Raw genomic sequence first — 17,151 nt, forward strand, 5'->3', positions numbered from 1 at the left:
TCATCTTAAATCAAAGTTAATAGTCTCCACAAGAACAAAAAGAACACGGTCAAAAGACTTTTCCGTTTCCCCGTCTCATCACCATCAGCTGTGTCCTATCAACCTACCATATATAGGCATATAGCCATGCATGTGATACTGACGCACATAACAAATAATAAGTGAGCCTTAAATTAATACATTTTAAACCATAGTATGACTCACAAAAATACCTTTAGATCGTGAGTTTAATCTAATTGATATTATTATCAAGCCTAACTATCAGACAATAATAACTCAAGGAAAATGGCTCTAACAGGTCGGGACGTTGTGAAACGCGCTGAGCTCCGTGGAGGTGTTGTTTCCTTGTTAGCGATACACAGCCAAACTCATCCTGAGCACACACAAAGTCACAGCCGAAGTAAAAACAATAAGTGTGGCTTGATATTGAGTAAGAAAAAGGTTGATAAACGCTGTGAGAATGGGTCTGCAGAGAGAATTTCGCCGCGATCCCAACTGTCTGTTATCAGCCTGCAGCCAGGGAGGAGAAATCAGCTGAGCTGCCTGCTCCGTGCACACAGATGTGTGTGTGAGGAAGTCACCAATCAGCGGGGGCTTAACGTAACGGCTCCGCGGACGTAACGTAACGGCTCCACGGATTGGTCCATTTCGTTCCGGGTACGGCTTGACATCATGCCGTACCCGGAACGAAATGGAAGAATCAAATGGACAATGACGTATCTCCAACGAGGCGTTTTGGGGAGGTATTTTCTGTGTTAGAGTTTTACTCGCTACAGGGTGTACTTTGAGGGTTTGTGACTCTGCACACCGTTTACATGCATAAAAACCTTCATAACACACAAGGGGACGGGTAATAACCGGAAAAGCATGACATGGGCCCTTTAACTTCAATTTGAAAACACGTGGCAACTTTATTAATACAGCAGATGAAAAGATTTGTGGAAGGATCAATTCTTCATGGGCTTCAATGGCTCTCTAGATAAAGGGCGTTTTATGGTTGCTTGTATAATCCTCAGATAGTGGTTTGTTTAAAAAATTAGTGAGATTTTAATAAATATTGAAAAAAAGGGCTCCAAAAAAGGCATATAACCTGGCCGGCTTAACGAGTCTGTATTTCTTCAAGCACCACAAGATTCATAGTTTATAAAGTACAATTCTGGGCCATTGATTGTGTTATTTCTCCAAACACATACAGTAAAAATGCCTGTTTTGAAGTCTTAAAATGGTGCAGGAAAAGGACTTTACATTGTATTATACTTAAAGACAGGACTATTCAGTTAAGAGAAGAGAAAAAAGGAAAGAAAATTGTTATAATGGGTGATGTAACATTAATGACAGACATAATATGAGGTCCTTGGCAGTTGGCACTCAGACTCTAGGGGTCATTTTGCGATCATGGGGCATCACCCTTGTATACAGCATCAGGACAATATCATATGGAGTCAGACACTGGAAGTGTGACTGGGACTGATGGAAGGATGAGGCTGATGAGACTGAAGAATCTGCGAGGAACGAACTAGCGGCAGAGAAATAATTATATATTAAAAGACAGCAACATCATAAGAGGCCAACCAGAGTGACAGAGTGTGTCACTTTGCTGAAGGATAGTTGTGACCAGCTATCCAGGCCAGTCTCACTTTCCAAGGTGTAAAAATGCTGCTGCCGGAGTACTGACTGGAAGTATTGCTGATAATATGTCCACCATATCCTCTTAAAATACTCTGTCCAATAATATCAGTCTCAGGAAGAAAGGTCTTTTAATGCTTATTAAAAATAGCAGAAAAACATGCATTCTTGTACTCAGGAGGGGACATTGACAGAGGATTACTGGAAAAGTACATAGTAAAAGTAGCCTACTTTATAATACTCGTGGGAGTAGTTTCACTAGTACTGAGTCCAACAGTGTCAAACTCACGAAGAACTAATGGCAAAAAGGATTTTTTCCCTCATCAAACTTAAAGTGGACCTATCATGCTATATTTGAATAATATAGTGTAGACCTATATAAGGCATATTTATACTTTTTTTTTTTCAAAATACCAAATAGATCATGCATTTTAGCCATGCCTCATTTCGCTCAATTTGAAAAATGTTAGCTCTGTTTTTGCAAGGGCTGATTCTGTGAGAACAGCACCACCTACAGGCCTGGCATATGTACTACAGCGTCTCCAGCGCTTTCAAACGACAATGGCCGTGGCTGTCTCCTCCTGATTGGTGGAGTTGGCCCAATAGCCGTAGCGCCACTGTCCTGACGTCAGGACAGTGTTCAAATCTGGATCAGTTTTTATCAGATCCGTTGCAGCCCCTTTTTTTAGAGATTTGGGTATGGAGGAAAATAGAGAGGGTTGTGTTTTCTGACACTTGGTGAGTTCCCTGGAACACCGGGGACACATATTCATGTATAAAAGACGTACAAAAGTGCATTTTGCATGATAGGTCCCCTTTAACAGAAGTGGCTTGATTTTGTTCTCAGGAGGGGACATTGACAGAGGATTTTTTTTTTTTAACAACACACTAGAAGTACTTCATTGTATTGTAGGTGTAAGACTACTGAGTCAAGCAGTATCAATATCATTAAGAACTAACGGTAAAATTGTCTTTTTATCATTCATCAAAGATAGCAGAAAACATGCATTATGTACTATGGAGGGGACTCTGGCAGAGGATTACTCACAAAGTACACAGTAAAAGTATTTCATTTTATTTCTGGTAGCAGTCAAACTAGTACCGAGTCCAACAGTGTCAGTTTTATTAAGAACTTATGATAACAAATATTTGTATCGATCATCAAATATAGCAGGACAAAAAATGAAGAGCAGCTGAATTGAAAAAACAAACTCGAGAGACGGCTGAGTTGACCGCAGTGCAGAATCGCTGTAGTTTAAATCTCCAAACAAGTTGTCCATTTTAGACACAGGCTTATTATATTTACAGCCCTTAATAACATTCATTTTCTGGGCTCAATATATGTCTTGGCTGTTTTCGTTGTGATCGCTCAATTCCCCTTGTTTATAATATTATCACCGTTCCAAGCACACGAGTTTTCAAAACGAGTTGTTTTGAAATCACTTCTGTGAGTTTCGCCCCGCCCCTCGCTCCAAGGACCATTAGACCATTTAGTAAGGTAAAAAGCAAAAACGCCTCGCAGACGCTCTTCCGTTTACTTGTTTAATAAAGAAAAACAATTGGACGGTAGATACACGGATTCTATTGCTATATAAAAATGTTATGCAAAATGTCAATTAATCAATTAATCACATTCAATGTATATAACCCAATATCACAAATTACACATTTGTTTCAGGGGCTTTACAGACTGTACAGCATGCAACACGCTCTGTTTTCAGACCCATGCAGTGCACAAGAGAAACTCCACAATTAACGGGTAAAAATTAGAGAAATGTCTGGGAGAGCAACTGAAGAGGGATCCCACTAGACGGACAGACATGCAAAAGAGGTTGTGTGTACAGAATAAACCTGCATTATTTGAATGTATAATTCTAGCTGTAGTGTTTTTAGAAGCACTTGGATGTTTTTAAATGCCAATCAAAAAGGTGTGTCCTACTTGTTCAGTGTACTCTTACAATCTTGCATTAATGTTGAGTCATTAGGTGAAATTATATGAATTCTTTTGAAATAGGAAGAGATTTTTCAATGAAAAACAGCAGAATTTTTAAAATAATATTTACATAAAATAGAAAAGGCTGTAAAATCCAATAAAAGAGGTCTGTCCTATTTGGCCATGTAGTCATCATAACTATTATGGATTGAAAGTCACTGAAACACAACTACTGAAAGCTAATTACAAAACTGACATAATAATGTATAACATATGTAAATCAATTCAGCTTATCTTGTCAGCATATCAGTCATTACAGCATCATAAAGTAAAATGTTTATTTCGGACAGCCTTTTTTTAAAGTTATATTTCTCAAGAAACCAAAAGGTGTGCTGCTTCCTTAAACCTTTCAACCCTCTGTCCAGGAATGGGTGGGGTGGTTTTACCTGGTGAGGTAGAGAAAAAAAAATGAAACCTAACACGTCAGCCCTTATGTCAACACAAGTCCTTAACAAGTAGTCTGGCGTTAGTGCTTTCAGCAGATTAGTCGTATAGTTTCTCGGGTCAGGGTTAGTTACAGGTTAGATGTACAATATATTTCTGTTTTCATTTTAAACACGCAGGTGATAAGTTGTGGAGTCGAGGAACTGAAGAACGCACACTGTCAGAGGAGAAACATGTCTGCTGCAAGGTAAACAATATCGTTGAGACACTTTTGAACAGAAAAATACATTAAAGAGTTTATTTTGTAGTACAGTAAGTGTCATTTTAGCTATTTCCACTGTGTTTTATAATAGTAAATACACGTAGGAAGTAATGTTAAAGCCTATCGTGTGATAAAAGGCAACAAACTGAAAAGTAGCCATAGCACGGTCTCTTTGTTGTAGTTTAGTTTCTTTGCGTCACTCACTTTGTAGTTGCTTTTTGTCTCGGTGACTCGTGCAGGTGAAGCAGAACTCTTACTTCGGTTCAACTTCAGTATTGAGTTTACCCTGAAGATAAAGACAGGATCTCTGACTTTTTGTCTTAATGTTCCGCCACAGCAGATCAACACCGACGCTCCTCAGCACAGAAATGGAGTTATTTGGTCAAATTATTTAGATATTTACCGCGGTGAAGTTAGCTTTAGGTTGGTCAATTGAAAGACATTCACGCCGGTTTCTGCTGCGTCTTTATACTGGACAAATAAGGCATTACCAAGTTTAATTTATTTGTATACCTTCCATTTCATGTTACCCAGTGACTCCAAATTCATAACAGATATCATTACTGCACTTGACAAACAGGAAAAACGTTTTTTATTAATTCAGTCCACTTTCTAATTTATAGAGGAAGATTTTTACATTAAAGGTCCCCTATTATACTGTTTTTCATCAATATATTATAGGTCTCAGATATATACAAAACATGTCTCTGATGTGCTTGGCTCGAAATACCAAACAGATCATGCATTTTAGCATCCCATAAACCCCCTCTGTTTCAACCCTGTTTCTAAAGTGCTGATTCTCTGTCTGTTACTTTGGATCAGCGTTTCTCAAAGTGTGGGGCGCGCCCCACTGGTGGGGCGCAGAGATGTGATAGGTGGGTCGCGAATGGATGCGATGAACGGGAGATTATCATTATTATTATTTATTTTTTTAATACATTTTTTGGACCTCAGGCTGGAATCGAACCTGGGTCCTCGCGGGCGATAGTGGACTGTTACAGCCGGAGACTCGCAACGGGTGTTTGCAGCGGCGGATGCGGTGGCGGATGCGGTGGCGGATGCGGTGGCGGATACGGTGGCGGATGCGGTGGCGGATGCGGTGGCGGATGCGGTACCGGCGCAGCGGCGCCGTGAAAGTACACGGCCCACCTAAGGCAGCAGCCCACAAACGGCAGCGGCCCACCGGGAAAAGTCCCGAATCTCCCGATGGCCATTCCGAGCCTGCTCACACACACACAACTGAAACCAAAATAATTTACAAGTTGGGAAGAAAAGCAATGTGGAGCGGCACCTCACCACTTCATAAGGAGTTTAACCGTGAAATATGTTTATTATTATTTTTTAACTAGGGCTGCCAGTCGATTAAAATATTTAATCGCGATTAATCGCATGATTGTCCATAGTTAATCGCGATTAATCGCAAATTAATCGCACATTTTTTATTTGTTCTAAATGTACCTTAGAGGGATATTTTCAAGTTTTTAATACTCTTATCAACATATGAGTGGACAAATATGCTTTATATGTTTGTTTGTTTGTTTATTATCATTTGAACAATGACAAATATTCTCATGAATATTAAACACAACAACCTCTGAACATTACAAATATTCGCCTCAATTCAACCTGGAACCTCTCTCATACAATAATACAATACAAAGTGTGTGTGTGTGTGTGTGTGTGTGTGTGTGTGTGTGTGTGTGTGTGTGTGTGTGTGTGTGTGTGTGTGTGTGTGTGTGTGTGTGTGTGTGTGTGTGTGTGTGTGTGTGTGTGTGTGTGTGTGTGTGTGTGTGTGTGTGTGTGTGTGTGTGTGTGTGTGTGTGTGTGTGTGTGTGTGTGTGTGTGTGTGTGTGTGTGTGTGAATGAATGTGGAGAGACACTGTGATGGATCGTTGGAGCTATGTGCAACTCAAGGCATATGCTCGAACGGGAGCTGCCTGGACGCTGCAATCATGTTGCGTGCACTATCCGTGCTGAGTGTGCTGACTTTTCGTACAATGTCCCACTGTCTGGCTACCTGCATAAAGTCAAGTGCTCGGCGCAGTTGTCGGCGAAATGTCGCTCCTCTGTTTTCATTGAAACAGCTCCTTATATCTGTTAGCGCAGCTAGCTAGCACCAGATGCTAACAACAACAACAATAACACGTAAGGTGTGCCTCGCTCGCGCCACACATACACACACCCTCCCGGTCCTCCCGATGGCCAGTCCGGGCCTGCCGGTGAGCGTGGAAGTGTGGTCTGCCACAAGCGGGCGGCAGGAGCGGGGCTGTCAGCATCAGCTTGTAGATGGTATTTTAAACTCGATGCGCTCTGAAACTACGGGGCGGGGTGGCCAAGGACAAAAAATACACATGCGTTAATCGCGTTAAAATAATTTGTGGCGTTCATTTTTTTTTGCGTTAACGTGTTATTAACGCGTTAACTTGACAGCCCTATTTTTAACGCAAGCCGTCATCGCCACGGAGGAGCACACAGCCTCTGTGAGCGAGCGAGAGAGAGAGAGAGCGAGAGAGCTAGAGAGAGCACACCTTTATCTATTTAATATAGCCTAGTTGTAAAAAATAAAGTAAGAAATCATTCCAATGTGTACAGTCAAAAAAAAAAAAAAAGTTTAAAAGGAGAGTGATTAGTAAAATATGCATAAATAAAAAGAAAGAATGCTAACTAGGTAACATAAGATAAGAATAAACAAGTTTAAATGATTTGTTATTGGTTGTGATCATATTCTAAAGATGTTTGGATTATTGAAAAGTATACAGCTCCCTTTCATATGGGTGTTGAGAGCTGTATCCATAAATTCATGTTGTGCTCAAAGTGCACCAGATTGATGCTTTTAACTTCAACATTTAAAAAAGAATCTTCCCGGGGTGCATGCCCCCGGACCCCCCTAGAGGAGGTGAGGACCACCCCCAAATAAAGCAGGTTAAAATAATTAAATTGTATACATTTTATTTTTAGTAAACACTGAAAATGGGTCCCACAGACCCAAACAGCACACAAAGGTTAAAGGTAAGCATATAATAATGTTAAAATATGCTAAATATATACACTGCAAAAAAAAAAAAAAGAGGAGTAAAAGTAGCTCACGACAGATGGAGCTTGAAAAGGCCCACCTGTTGAAAGTGGGGAATTGCAGAAAAAGTTTGAGAACCACTGCTTTAGATGAAAATAAGGTGCCCCTCCCAACGCCCCTCTGCGAGACATTTGGTTAAAAAGAACACAATAGCCGCTTTCACACCGAGTACTTTGCCGGCACTTAGTGCCCCCATGGAACTAAGAGCCGATCGCGTTCACACCGGAATAAGTTCCCTGAGGGAAGATTACGCAAATGAGCCGCTGACGTCACTTCGTCTTCTTCTGCTTCGGGTTTACTGGCAGGCCGCAAACAACTTCACGGCGTATACTGCCACCCGATGTCCCCGGCCGGAAGTCACCGGAGTTGGGGACTGGCTTCAGTAGAAGCTGCTGGGACTCCCAGCAGCTTCTACTGAAGCCTTCCGAGTAAATCACCAGAACGCCGACACCTCCTCATCACTCCACCGCTCCCATGTTTTTTTTTGTGTTGCCATAAGTTATTCTCTCTCCGTTGGTGCGCGGGGCTAATGCTAATGCTAATAATGCTAATGGTTACACAAGGAAAAAAATCGTTATGACATCATAAAGTGGCCAAAATCTGATCAGCTAATTTTCAGACAGGTTTTTATATAAATGGATCAGGACAAAAAGAAAGAGAATCTTTTTTCCTGAAACTTTCAGAATCTTTTTACACAGAGGGGACACATGTTTATTTATAAAAGACATTAAAAAGAGGATTTTGCATAATAGGTGACCTTTAATACATAAAAGTGCACAACAAAAGTCCTATCCAAACTGATGAATGTGGACTAAATTTCATTAAAAAAAGACATATTTTTCTCTTGTTCATTGTACTTATACAATTCTGCAGTGACATTTGTTTTAGCATAATGGCCATTGGCCACTTATATGAATCAGCATGGTGGTTTAGAAATAAGATATGTTTTGTCTCATAAAATGGTAATTTATTGATGGTCCTAAAGTAAAACCCTGTGTTTAAGTGCGAGGGGTTTCAGATGTGAGCCAATCCTCCTCTGACTGTCAACAGTCTGTGTAAATGAGTAAGAAAACCATAATCAAGGGCTGCCTGTGTTTTTAAGAATAAGTTTGACCAGAGGCTTTGGGCCGAGGGAATATTTGGTGGGGACACAAAGCTAGAGCTGGAGATATACGGTAGACCTTGTGATAAAAGACAACAATGGCACAACGACAATTCAGTTTGAATTTGTTTTGTTTTCCAATTTTACAAACTAATGATGTTTTGTGTTACAGAAAGGACCTCCAGGAGGCCTTGTGCTGCTACACCGCAGACACCCTCATCGACATCGACACAGTAAAAGAATTCTGTGAGCAGAGTTCTAAATGGATACTAAAGAGGGAGAAAGAGGTGGATATGATGATTGACATCAAAACCAGGGCTGATAAAATTGACCTCTGCATCGGCCATGTTACCCAGTCACAGACCAGAGGTAAAGCCTTTCTGGAATATATGAAGAGCAAGGTAACCCAGGGTACTGCAGACAGGAGGCGAGCAGAGCTGGAGGAGGAGCTGGCTGCTCTGCTGAAGTCCACTCTGGAAGGCCTGGGGGAGCTCGACTGCTTCTTGGATGCGGTGGAGAATCTGGCGGTCACCTCACTTCCTTTGTTCATGGAAGAGAACCAGGTGTTACATCTGCCTGAAGGGATCAGCCCTGTAACGGTTCAGGTTGTCATCATTGCTGCACGGAAAATCTGCCCTCACCTCCTCGAGTTTAAAAGAGATGCAGACGCCTTCTTCCGCCCCAAACTTCAGAATGTTGAAGTGCTGGCATATCAGCTGGACAAATACATAAGGACCACCGAGAACATCTGTGAGAAGTTAGAGAAAAGGTAAAGAGGCATGTCCTTAAAATAATATGCACATTTTGCAAAATAAACATCTATGATAAAAAATATTTTCCTGTTTTTCACAGCTCCTTCTGTGACTTTTGCCTGAAGATGAACGACGATACTCTGGTAGACCTCGCTGTGGATTTGTCTGAAGATGACACACAAAGGATGCTTCATCACATTAATCAGCTCGAGGAACTCAGGTACGTGTAACTCCTTTATGTGGTTTTTGTCAACACATGAATGCTAATGTCTTTGGTTAGCAACTGACTTCTCTAGCGCTCTGTCGTGTCAAACTTAATCAATTTAATTGCCAGACTTTGGTTTGTCACCAAATTTCTGCAAAGGTTAAGACATTGCCTTTACCTCAGTATAGTGTTAATTAGCAAACATGCTGAACTAAGATGGTCACGCAATAACAATAACAAAATAAATAAATACTTAAACAAAATGCAAAGGAGCTCGAGACACTGTATGAATACTGTGGACTCTTAACGTACATTTAGCTGCAACTGCAGGATTTTAGAGGCCATGTTTTTACAATTTATAATCCAATGTGTTTCTACTGCATTTAAGGTTACCTACTAAAGTTTTCAAATGCATAATTTTCATTTGTATTTTTCTTCAATTCTCATCATCAGGATGAACCAGAGCTTCCGGATGGTGTTCTTGTTTCAGGAGGACGAACCCTGCTCTGATTTCATCAATAAGTTTAAAGAGCGACAGCCGAGGATGGAACAGTCTCTCAAGGACCTGGAGGAGCATGCTGTTCAGTTAGACAGGATGAATAAGGGAGCAAAGATCTCAAGTGTGGCAGGCAGCTCAGTGGGGGCAGTAGGAGGTGTGCTCTCCATCGTTGGTTTGGCTTTAATTCCTGTAACAGCTGGAGTGTCTTTGGCTCTGACATTGACCGGGGTAGGCATGGGAATTACAAGCGGAGTCAACAGCGCTGTCACCACCGCCACAGAGATTGGAGTAAACCATACATATCAAAAGAAAGCCAGAGAAGTACTCGAGAGCTTCATGGAGGATGTGCAGTGTCTCCAGGATTGTCTGGAGGAGGTCACCAAAAGAGAAAAAATCCACATAGATGTTGTTCTCGGGGTCGGCAAGGTGCTAGCTAAAGTAGGTGTTACTGGAAAAGGTATTGACTCATTAGTTGATGCAGCCTCTGCTTTCAAGCTGTTAAAAAGTGAACAGCTGGCTGTGAGTGCTGGTAAAGTGGCAGTGCAGGAAGGGAAAGCTTTACGCAGCGTTCCCAGGGTGGCGTCAGATATCCCAGATATCGGTCAGGCAGCAGTCAAAGGGCCTCTTGCCCTCTCCAAGTCAGCCAGGGCCGGTCTCATTGGGCTCAATGTTCTGTTCCTCGGCATGGATATCTTCTTCATCTGTAAAGATAGCATGAGTCTGGCCAAAGGAAGCGAGACTGAGGTCTCACAGTTTATCAGAGCCAGAGCAGCACTTTGGAGATCAGAGGTGGATTCAATGCAGACGATCCATGACCTCCTCTGCGAAGGTTTGAAGATTTCGGAAGAAAACAAAGCTATCCTGAGACACCAATTTTTCCAGAGAGGAAGTAAATGAAGTACATTCTATAAGCTGTATGATCTGCATTATTTGTAAGTATAATTCTAACTGCCTTTTTTATTGCACAAATTAATCAATACAGTTTTAAACAGTTAAATGTTGTTTCTGTTCACTTCAATGTTGGATAGATTTTGGATGTTTTTAAATGATAGCATGATCTTAAATAATTTTCTCCAAGATGCTCAACCACACCATTTATATTTTATATGTTCAATTTCTCCTAATGACAATACCTGCACCTGCATTTTGCAATAATGTTGCCAAATGAAGTTTGAAAATATTAGTTAAGTTTAAATGTAAACATATTTCTTGTGTTTATATTTGGAAATGTGTATTGTTTTATATGTATTGTTTGTACCACTATGACACTGCAGATATTATTTGTCTCTAACTTGTCTTATTATTTTATTGGTACTAGATGCGTATTTTGTAAATTGTGAATTTTGTCATTTCTATATTTTATACATACGTATTAATTAATAGTATGCTATCTTTGGCTCTTTACTTGCTGTACAAATGTAGTTGTGTACCCTCTGTGGGATGAATAAAGGTGTCTCATCTGATAACATTGATGTAGTTGTACATTACTGTGACCACTGGAGGGCAGTAAACCAACACGCCCCATGGTGTCAAACAAATAACACACTTCAGATTAAAACGTACAGAATGAAAAAATTAATTACATGAGAGTGGTGATTTTACAAAAACAATTCATCACAAAGCAACAATTTATTACAGGGCTGTTCATTATGGAGCAGCGGTTCGTACTATAGACCGTGCTTTACTCTTTCGTCCCTCCTGATCTCCCCGCCGGGCGGTCCCCAAACAGAAAGCGAACCACAACCTTTGACACGGTAACCTTGGTATGTAAACGTTAAATAAAACATCATTATAAACTGCACCAAAGGACCAGAAATTCATCTGTTTGTGTCTGCGTCTGGATCACTCTCCAACCCTCCTGTGAAGTAATGGCAAAAGGATATAGGACATTGGAACATTACAATTGCCATTACAGATTCTATCCTGTTTAGATTTTGCAGCAACTTCAGGATTTTAGACAGGGACGTGCACAGACATTTGGAGGGGCTATTGCTCTAAACTGGAAAAAGGGCCTCCCCCCGATAAAAAACACAAGACCTTTTGAAAATTGTAACTTGTTTTTAATGTAAAAGAAACCAAACGATTATTACATCAACTAAATTGAACAGTAATTCACATCTCATAACAAAATAAGCTAAGGTGACTACATTCGGTAACTTGATTTTAAAAATGAAAACCAGGGACATTTTTTGTTTTGCGGTCCATACCTCATCAAAAATATCTAATGTTAGTAACTATTAAAGACAAAATGGGGACAATTCTGTTCTAATGTAGTTTGACCATTGTAACTGCTGTGCAGACATACATACTGATAAAATAGGGCCTCTAACTAATTACCTTAAATAAACTCACTAATTAATGAAACCAGTTCAATACGCATTATTCTTATTCTTATCATTATATGAGCGCAGTAACGGTAAGGTATCTAATTACTTATTTATTTAGTATTCCATAACTTAATAACAGAGATGGTCAAACTAAAGTGGTAGAGATGGCAGAAATCCTACAATGAAGCGGGACAGTGAACTGTTCACCCGTGAAAGGGCGATCAAGAAAAGAGAGCGAGCGGCCCCGTTGAGGGAGTTTACAGATGAAAAGACACAGAAAGACAGAAGCACAATAACAACAAGTAGGCTATATTTAGGTGTTTTTTTGTAAATAACCGACGGTATCAAGAGGAAGTAAAGTCCCCTGGTTTGTCCCTTATACCCTAACTGCCATGATGAGACAACTCAAAATTAAGTTTCCAAAATCCGACACTGAGGTGGTCTTAACGCACCGGCAGATGACAGCGCTGACAAAGTCTGTTTCGCGCAGCGAGACGCTACAATACTAATTGTGGGCTTATCATATTGATTCGGCCACAACAGAAAAAAGAAAAACAAACTCTCGCTCTCTCCATAGGGGCAGGCAGTGGCGGCTGGTGGTCTTTTATTTTGGTGGGGCTCTTGACTAGTGATGTGTCGGTCGCGAACGAGCCGATTCTTTTGAACGGCTCTTTGGTACGAACGAGGGGAACCGAGTCGTACTTGGTGAGAGCCGTTCTTTTTATCGTTCAATCGTTGGTCCGCACTCACTGCCTGCCAAAATCCACTCGCCTTTTAAAAAGCTTGATTTTGTTCCCCAAACGTATTCTGTGAAGACCCGCCCCTACTCTGATTGGTAGGTTTCAGCTCGAGGAGTGAGATGGGGTGGGTCTTAACGGAATACGCGAGGGAGAGAAGTCATAACAAGTGGTACAGGACAGGTAGACGACGTGTTTTTCAGATGGAAAATGAGCCAAACGCGAAAACGCAGCAGCATCTGGATGCACTTCAACCCAAACCCAGGCAGTGATAAAGCGCACCATTTGTAAAGGCAAAATATCCTTTAAAGCAGGGTCAACAAATAATCTCCATCGCCACTTAAAAACACACTATCTAATATTAAGAGTTGCGTTAATTTCATTCAAGGCAAGGCAACTTTATTTACTTAACACATACAGAGGGTAAATTCAAAGTACATTCACTGACATGAATGACATGGATGTGGCGCCACCTTGTGTCATGTTTACAATGCAGATTATTGACATTAGGTCTGGCAATACAGTCAATCATTATCCTGGTGATTATTTCGCAGATAAACCTAGTAACCCCGACCCCTTTAAAAAAACGGCTCTTTTGAACGGCTCTTTGAAAGGAACGGAGCCATAAGATCCGGCTCCCTTCAAAGAGCCATAATTCCCATCACTACTCTTGACGTACCGGAAGTGACCTGCCGGAAGTGACCTACCGGGGGGGTCCGGGGGGTTTACCCCCCCGGAAAAAAAATTCGAGAAATGACCCCTTAAATTATGACTTCTGGTGATGTTAGAGGGGGTGGGGAAAGGAGAAATCGAGGCTTAAAAATATGAGAAGACTGATCAATACCTCCATAATCTTCAGTGTGGAAAATATTATTTATCAACCTGAACATCTAATACTTTACCAGGAATTTGTATTCTCAGAACTGGTCCGCATTTTTCTTTCTTAAAACTGTTCATGTTTTATGAACCAACACCTCCACCAAGTGGCTTTACAGTGAACTGCATGTGGGATATAAAATTAATAGCATATTTTCAGTAGCATTAATTATAAATATTTAAGTGGTTCAATACAAGTCACTACAGCATTTCAAACTGAACTGTGAATAAATGCAATTTAAAAAAAATAACCACAGCACAAAAGGTCATAAATTGTGTTTTTTCTTTGTTTCTCTGAGGATTATTTACAAACAGGCTTATTTACATATAGCAATAACTCAGAAATGAAAAAGCTACATCGTCTAACACGAACAACCAGTTAGCATAATGATAATATATGTGTTATGTACAATGTAACTGGCAAGGCTAGAGCAAGAAAGAACATAAAGTTTGCAAAAGGTTTAAATAACTTCAAGTATCTGTCTTCAGATTACGTGGAGGTTTTAGTCCGATGGGAAGCAGATTTTAAGCGACACCGAAGATAAACCAAAGATGTGGTGGAGCTGCAAACCGTGTAGTGTTGCTGGGACAGGAGCTATAACCGTTGGAAAATACATCACAGACAATGCAACAAACGTGGAGACAGAACAATCACTTCTGTGATAAATGCCCACTTATTAATAAACTTCTAACAACCATGGGAAACCTACTCTCTACATATAAAGTGATATCCAGCTTATTGGCCTATAGCACCTTTTTTACTGCTTTGAATAACAAAATGTGCAACAGGCAGAAAAAAGACAAAAGGAAACAAGAAACAACTGTTCCTCTGGGGAAAATGAGTCGAACGCAACAGGTTTCCAAACAGTACTCATGTTCCTGGACTTTGTGGTTGAACAAAACATCTTAGGTATCCAAAAGTAACTTCACAACATTCTGCATTAATTATGCATTAACATTAATTGTCTCTCTAATGAAACGCATTTTTTTAAGGGTCGGCCATCTGTGTTTGCTGCGAGAGCTTGTGTGTGTGTGTGTGTGTGTGTGTGTGTCTATTTGTAGAGGAATTTTGCCCTTCTCTCCTTCTGAGTGGCAAACCTCTCAATGACTCTGGTGTTGAAGTCAGGAATGCTCCTAATGAGTTTTTTCTCAATTGACAGCATAGCCAGAGCATTCAGGCGATCCTGTGTCATGCTGTTCCTCAAGAAAGTCTTTATCCTTTTCAGAGTGGAAAAGCACCTCTCTGCCTCAGCCGTAGCCATGGGTGTGGTTACAAGAACCTTCAGAAGACTGACAGTCTCTGTAAATGTCTCCTGCAGATTATTGTCAAGGAAGAACTGGAGCAGAGTAACAGCACCACTGCAAGCCCTGAACTGGTCATTGTCATAGACGAGGGACAGTTCCGTCTTGAGCTTTGCCTTGTCCAGTAGAGGGTAGGCCTCCACAGTTGTTTCCAGCGCTGCTTCAGGGAATGTTCGGCTGTGCTGCTGGAACAGGTCTCCTTGCAGGAGGGTGGAGCTGATGAGGTGTTTGGTGAAGGAAAATCTCTCCTTTGCGTGACTCAGTATGGTATCACATACCTATGAAATAATGCACAATGAAAAAATCAAGACATAATAAATAACAGAATCACCTTTTCACATCTATCAGTCATAATGTCATTAGTGTCCCCTATAAGATGTGTAACAAACAAAGAGCTTTCTTGTGAATGGAACCTATCAGAATAACAGGACATCTATCTGAGCATCAACAGAACAATATTACTGTTTAAAATTAAGTCACTACAATATATACATTTAATGACTATGTTTACACTTCATTCATTTATTGTTGGGCCCTTTCTGTCCACTGTGGTTGCTTCTGGAAGCCTAAACCTTTTCTGATCTGTCTTGATCCCCTTTGAAATGTAGAGACTGTGGGACACTTTTTGCAGTTTAGGCCTTGTTAAGTGTATACAATTCAGAATGTAATAAGCAATAGGCCTTTCCATGTAGATATTTTAACTAGCCTACCTATTTATTTAATTTACAGAAAATGGGCTTTCTTGTGAAATGTATCATTATTGTGATATGAAATGACCTATATTATGAAAGGAGCTTTTAGTCATAGAACACGTTCCTATTACTGCTTACCTCTCTAGCCAACAGCTGTTGCTCTTCATGTCCAAGTCCCCTCCGTTTCTTTGTGGGCAGCTGCTGAGATCCACTGCTTTCACCAGAAGGAATGGAGTCCCTGATCCAAACCACAAGTAACCATGTACAATTACTCATTGTGGCAAGAATTGACAAATTAACTTGACTATTTGAAATAGTAGTCAGAGATACACCTTATAAACGTTATATAATATATACATTTCCAGTAAGCCTGTTTAAGATATTTAAACAAGTATGTGTGAGTTGGTCTATTGTGTTCAGCTAAATCACATTTAGGTTTCACAGATTTCCTATAATAAGCACATCTCAGACATTGTAAATAATGATTTACCTGATTGTTTGTATGCTGCTGGTGAACCTCTTGATGAGTCCTGTGATGTAGACAGAGTCGATGTTCCTCTTCTGCAGTTGGCTAAACAGCATGTCTACATGTGGCATGATCTTGTGGAACAATGTCAGGAAAAAGCAAAAAACTTCATCTTCCATCATTCGCACAAAGCCCCCGGCTTCTCTCACTGTTATGGGATCAAAGTCACCTGAGTCTCTGATCGTCTGGAAACACCTCAGGATGTTCTCCTTGTGCTCATATACAGTGTTAACAGCACGACTGTGAAAGTTCCATCTTGTTGTGGAAGTGCCAGGAAGTCTGTGTGCCACCACTTGATCCAGGATCGCAGTTCGCTTGAATGACCTGGAGAAAAATGCAGCAAATCCACCAAGGTCTGAAAAAAATGTTCTTATCTTGGGGATGTGGGATGTTGCCTGCTGCATAATTAGGTTCAGCTGATGCGCATAGCAGTGGATGTAGTGCGCACTACTGTACACATCCTTCACTTTCCGCTGAACTCCACCTTTAGCTCCCCTCATCACCGCTGCACCGTCATAGGCTTGGGCGATTAGTTTGCCCTGTTGTCCATCGGGGAGGATAGTGCCCAGCCTCTCCATCAGCGCGGTGGCAACTGTGTCAGCATTCGCATTCTGAAGAGGAATGAACTAAAAAAAACGCTCCTGGACGTTGTTATGCGGGTCGATGTAGCGTAGCACAAGCACTAACTGGCAGTGGGTGGAAATGTCAGTTGTCTCATCCGCCTGAATAGCTAAATAACTGGCATTTTTTACTTCCTCCAGAATGTAGTCTTTACAAACTGATAACATGCAGTCC

General features: G+C 40.8%; 2 protein-coding genes across 3 annotated transcripts; one reads left to right on the forward strand and one right to left on the reverse strand.

Annotated features, from left to right (window-relative positions):
• Positions 1-3,998: 3,998 nt before the first annotated feature.
• On the forward strand, positions 3,999-11,362 carry LOC117492866. 2 transcript variants are annotated; one of them, XM_034143281.1, is made up of 5 exons: positions 3,999-4,250; positions 8,613-9,209; positions 9,293-9,412; positions 9,851-10,271; positions 10,473-11,362. In XM_034143281.1, exons 1-5 carry the CDS (start codon positions 4,237-4,239, stop codon positions 10,791-10,793), a joined length of 1,473 nt encoding a protein of 490 aa, XP_033999172.1. In that variant the 5' UTR covers positions 3,999-4,236; the 3' UTR covers positions 10,794-11,362. The 2 variants fall into 2 exon arrangements, with proteins under 2 accessions (XP_033999172.1, XP_033999171.1); XM_034143280.1 differs by having other exon boundaries at positions 9,851-11,362.
• Positions 11,363-14,866: 3,504 nt separating this feature from the next.
• On the reverse strand, positions 14,867-16,953 carry LOC117492868 (zinc finger MYM-type protein 1-like). Its single transcript, XM_034143284.1, has 3 exons — positions 16,321-16,953; positions 15,969-16,068; positions 14,867-15,416 (listed from the first exon to the last, which is right to left on the reverse strand). Exons 1-3 carry the CDS (start codon positions 16,932-16,934, stop codon positions 14,889-14,891), a joined length of 1,242 nt encoding a protein of 413 aa, XP_033999175.1. The 5' UTR covers positions 16,935-16,953; the 3' UTR covers positions 14,867-14,888.
• Between the last annotated feature and the right edge of the window lie 198 nt (positions 16,954-17,151).

Source organism: Trematomus bernacchii, unplaced genomic scaffold, assembly GCF_902827165.1.
Source record: "Trematomus bernacchii unplaced genomic scaffold, fTreBer1.1, whole genome shotgun sequence".
Classification (NCBI taxonomy): Eukaryota; Metazoa; Chordata; class Actinopteri; order Perciformes; family Nototheniidae; genus Trematomus; species Trematomus bernacchii.

What these genes read in the sequence shown, in the direction of transcription:
- LOC117492866 (XM_034143280.1), top strand. An exon ending in TGTGAGAAGTTAGAGAAAAG is followed by an intron (nt 9,210 to 9,292) that starts GTAAAGAGGCAT and finishes TGTTTTTCACAG; the next exon opens with CTCCTTCTGTGACTTTTGCC. An exon ending in AATCAGCTCGAGGAACTCAG is followed by an intron (nt 9,413 to 9,850) that starts GTACGTGTAACT and finishes TCTCATCATCAG; the next exon opens with GATGAACCAGAGCTTCCGGA.
- LOC117492868 (XM_034143284.1), bottom strand. Translation starts at nt 16,934, where the DNA reads ATGGAGAGGCTGGGCACTATCCTCCCCGATGGACAACAGGGCAAACTA. An exon ending in AGCAGCATACAAACAATCAG is followed by an intron (nt 16,069 to 16,320) that starts GTAAATCATTAT and finishes GGTTTGGATCAG; the next exon opens with GGACTCCATTCCTTCTGGTG. An exon ending in AACAGCTGTTGGCTAGAGAG is followed by an intron (nt 15,417 to 15,968) that starts GTAAGCAGTAAT and finishes ATTATTTCATAG; the next exon opens with GTATGTGATACCATACTGAG.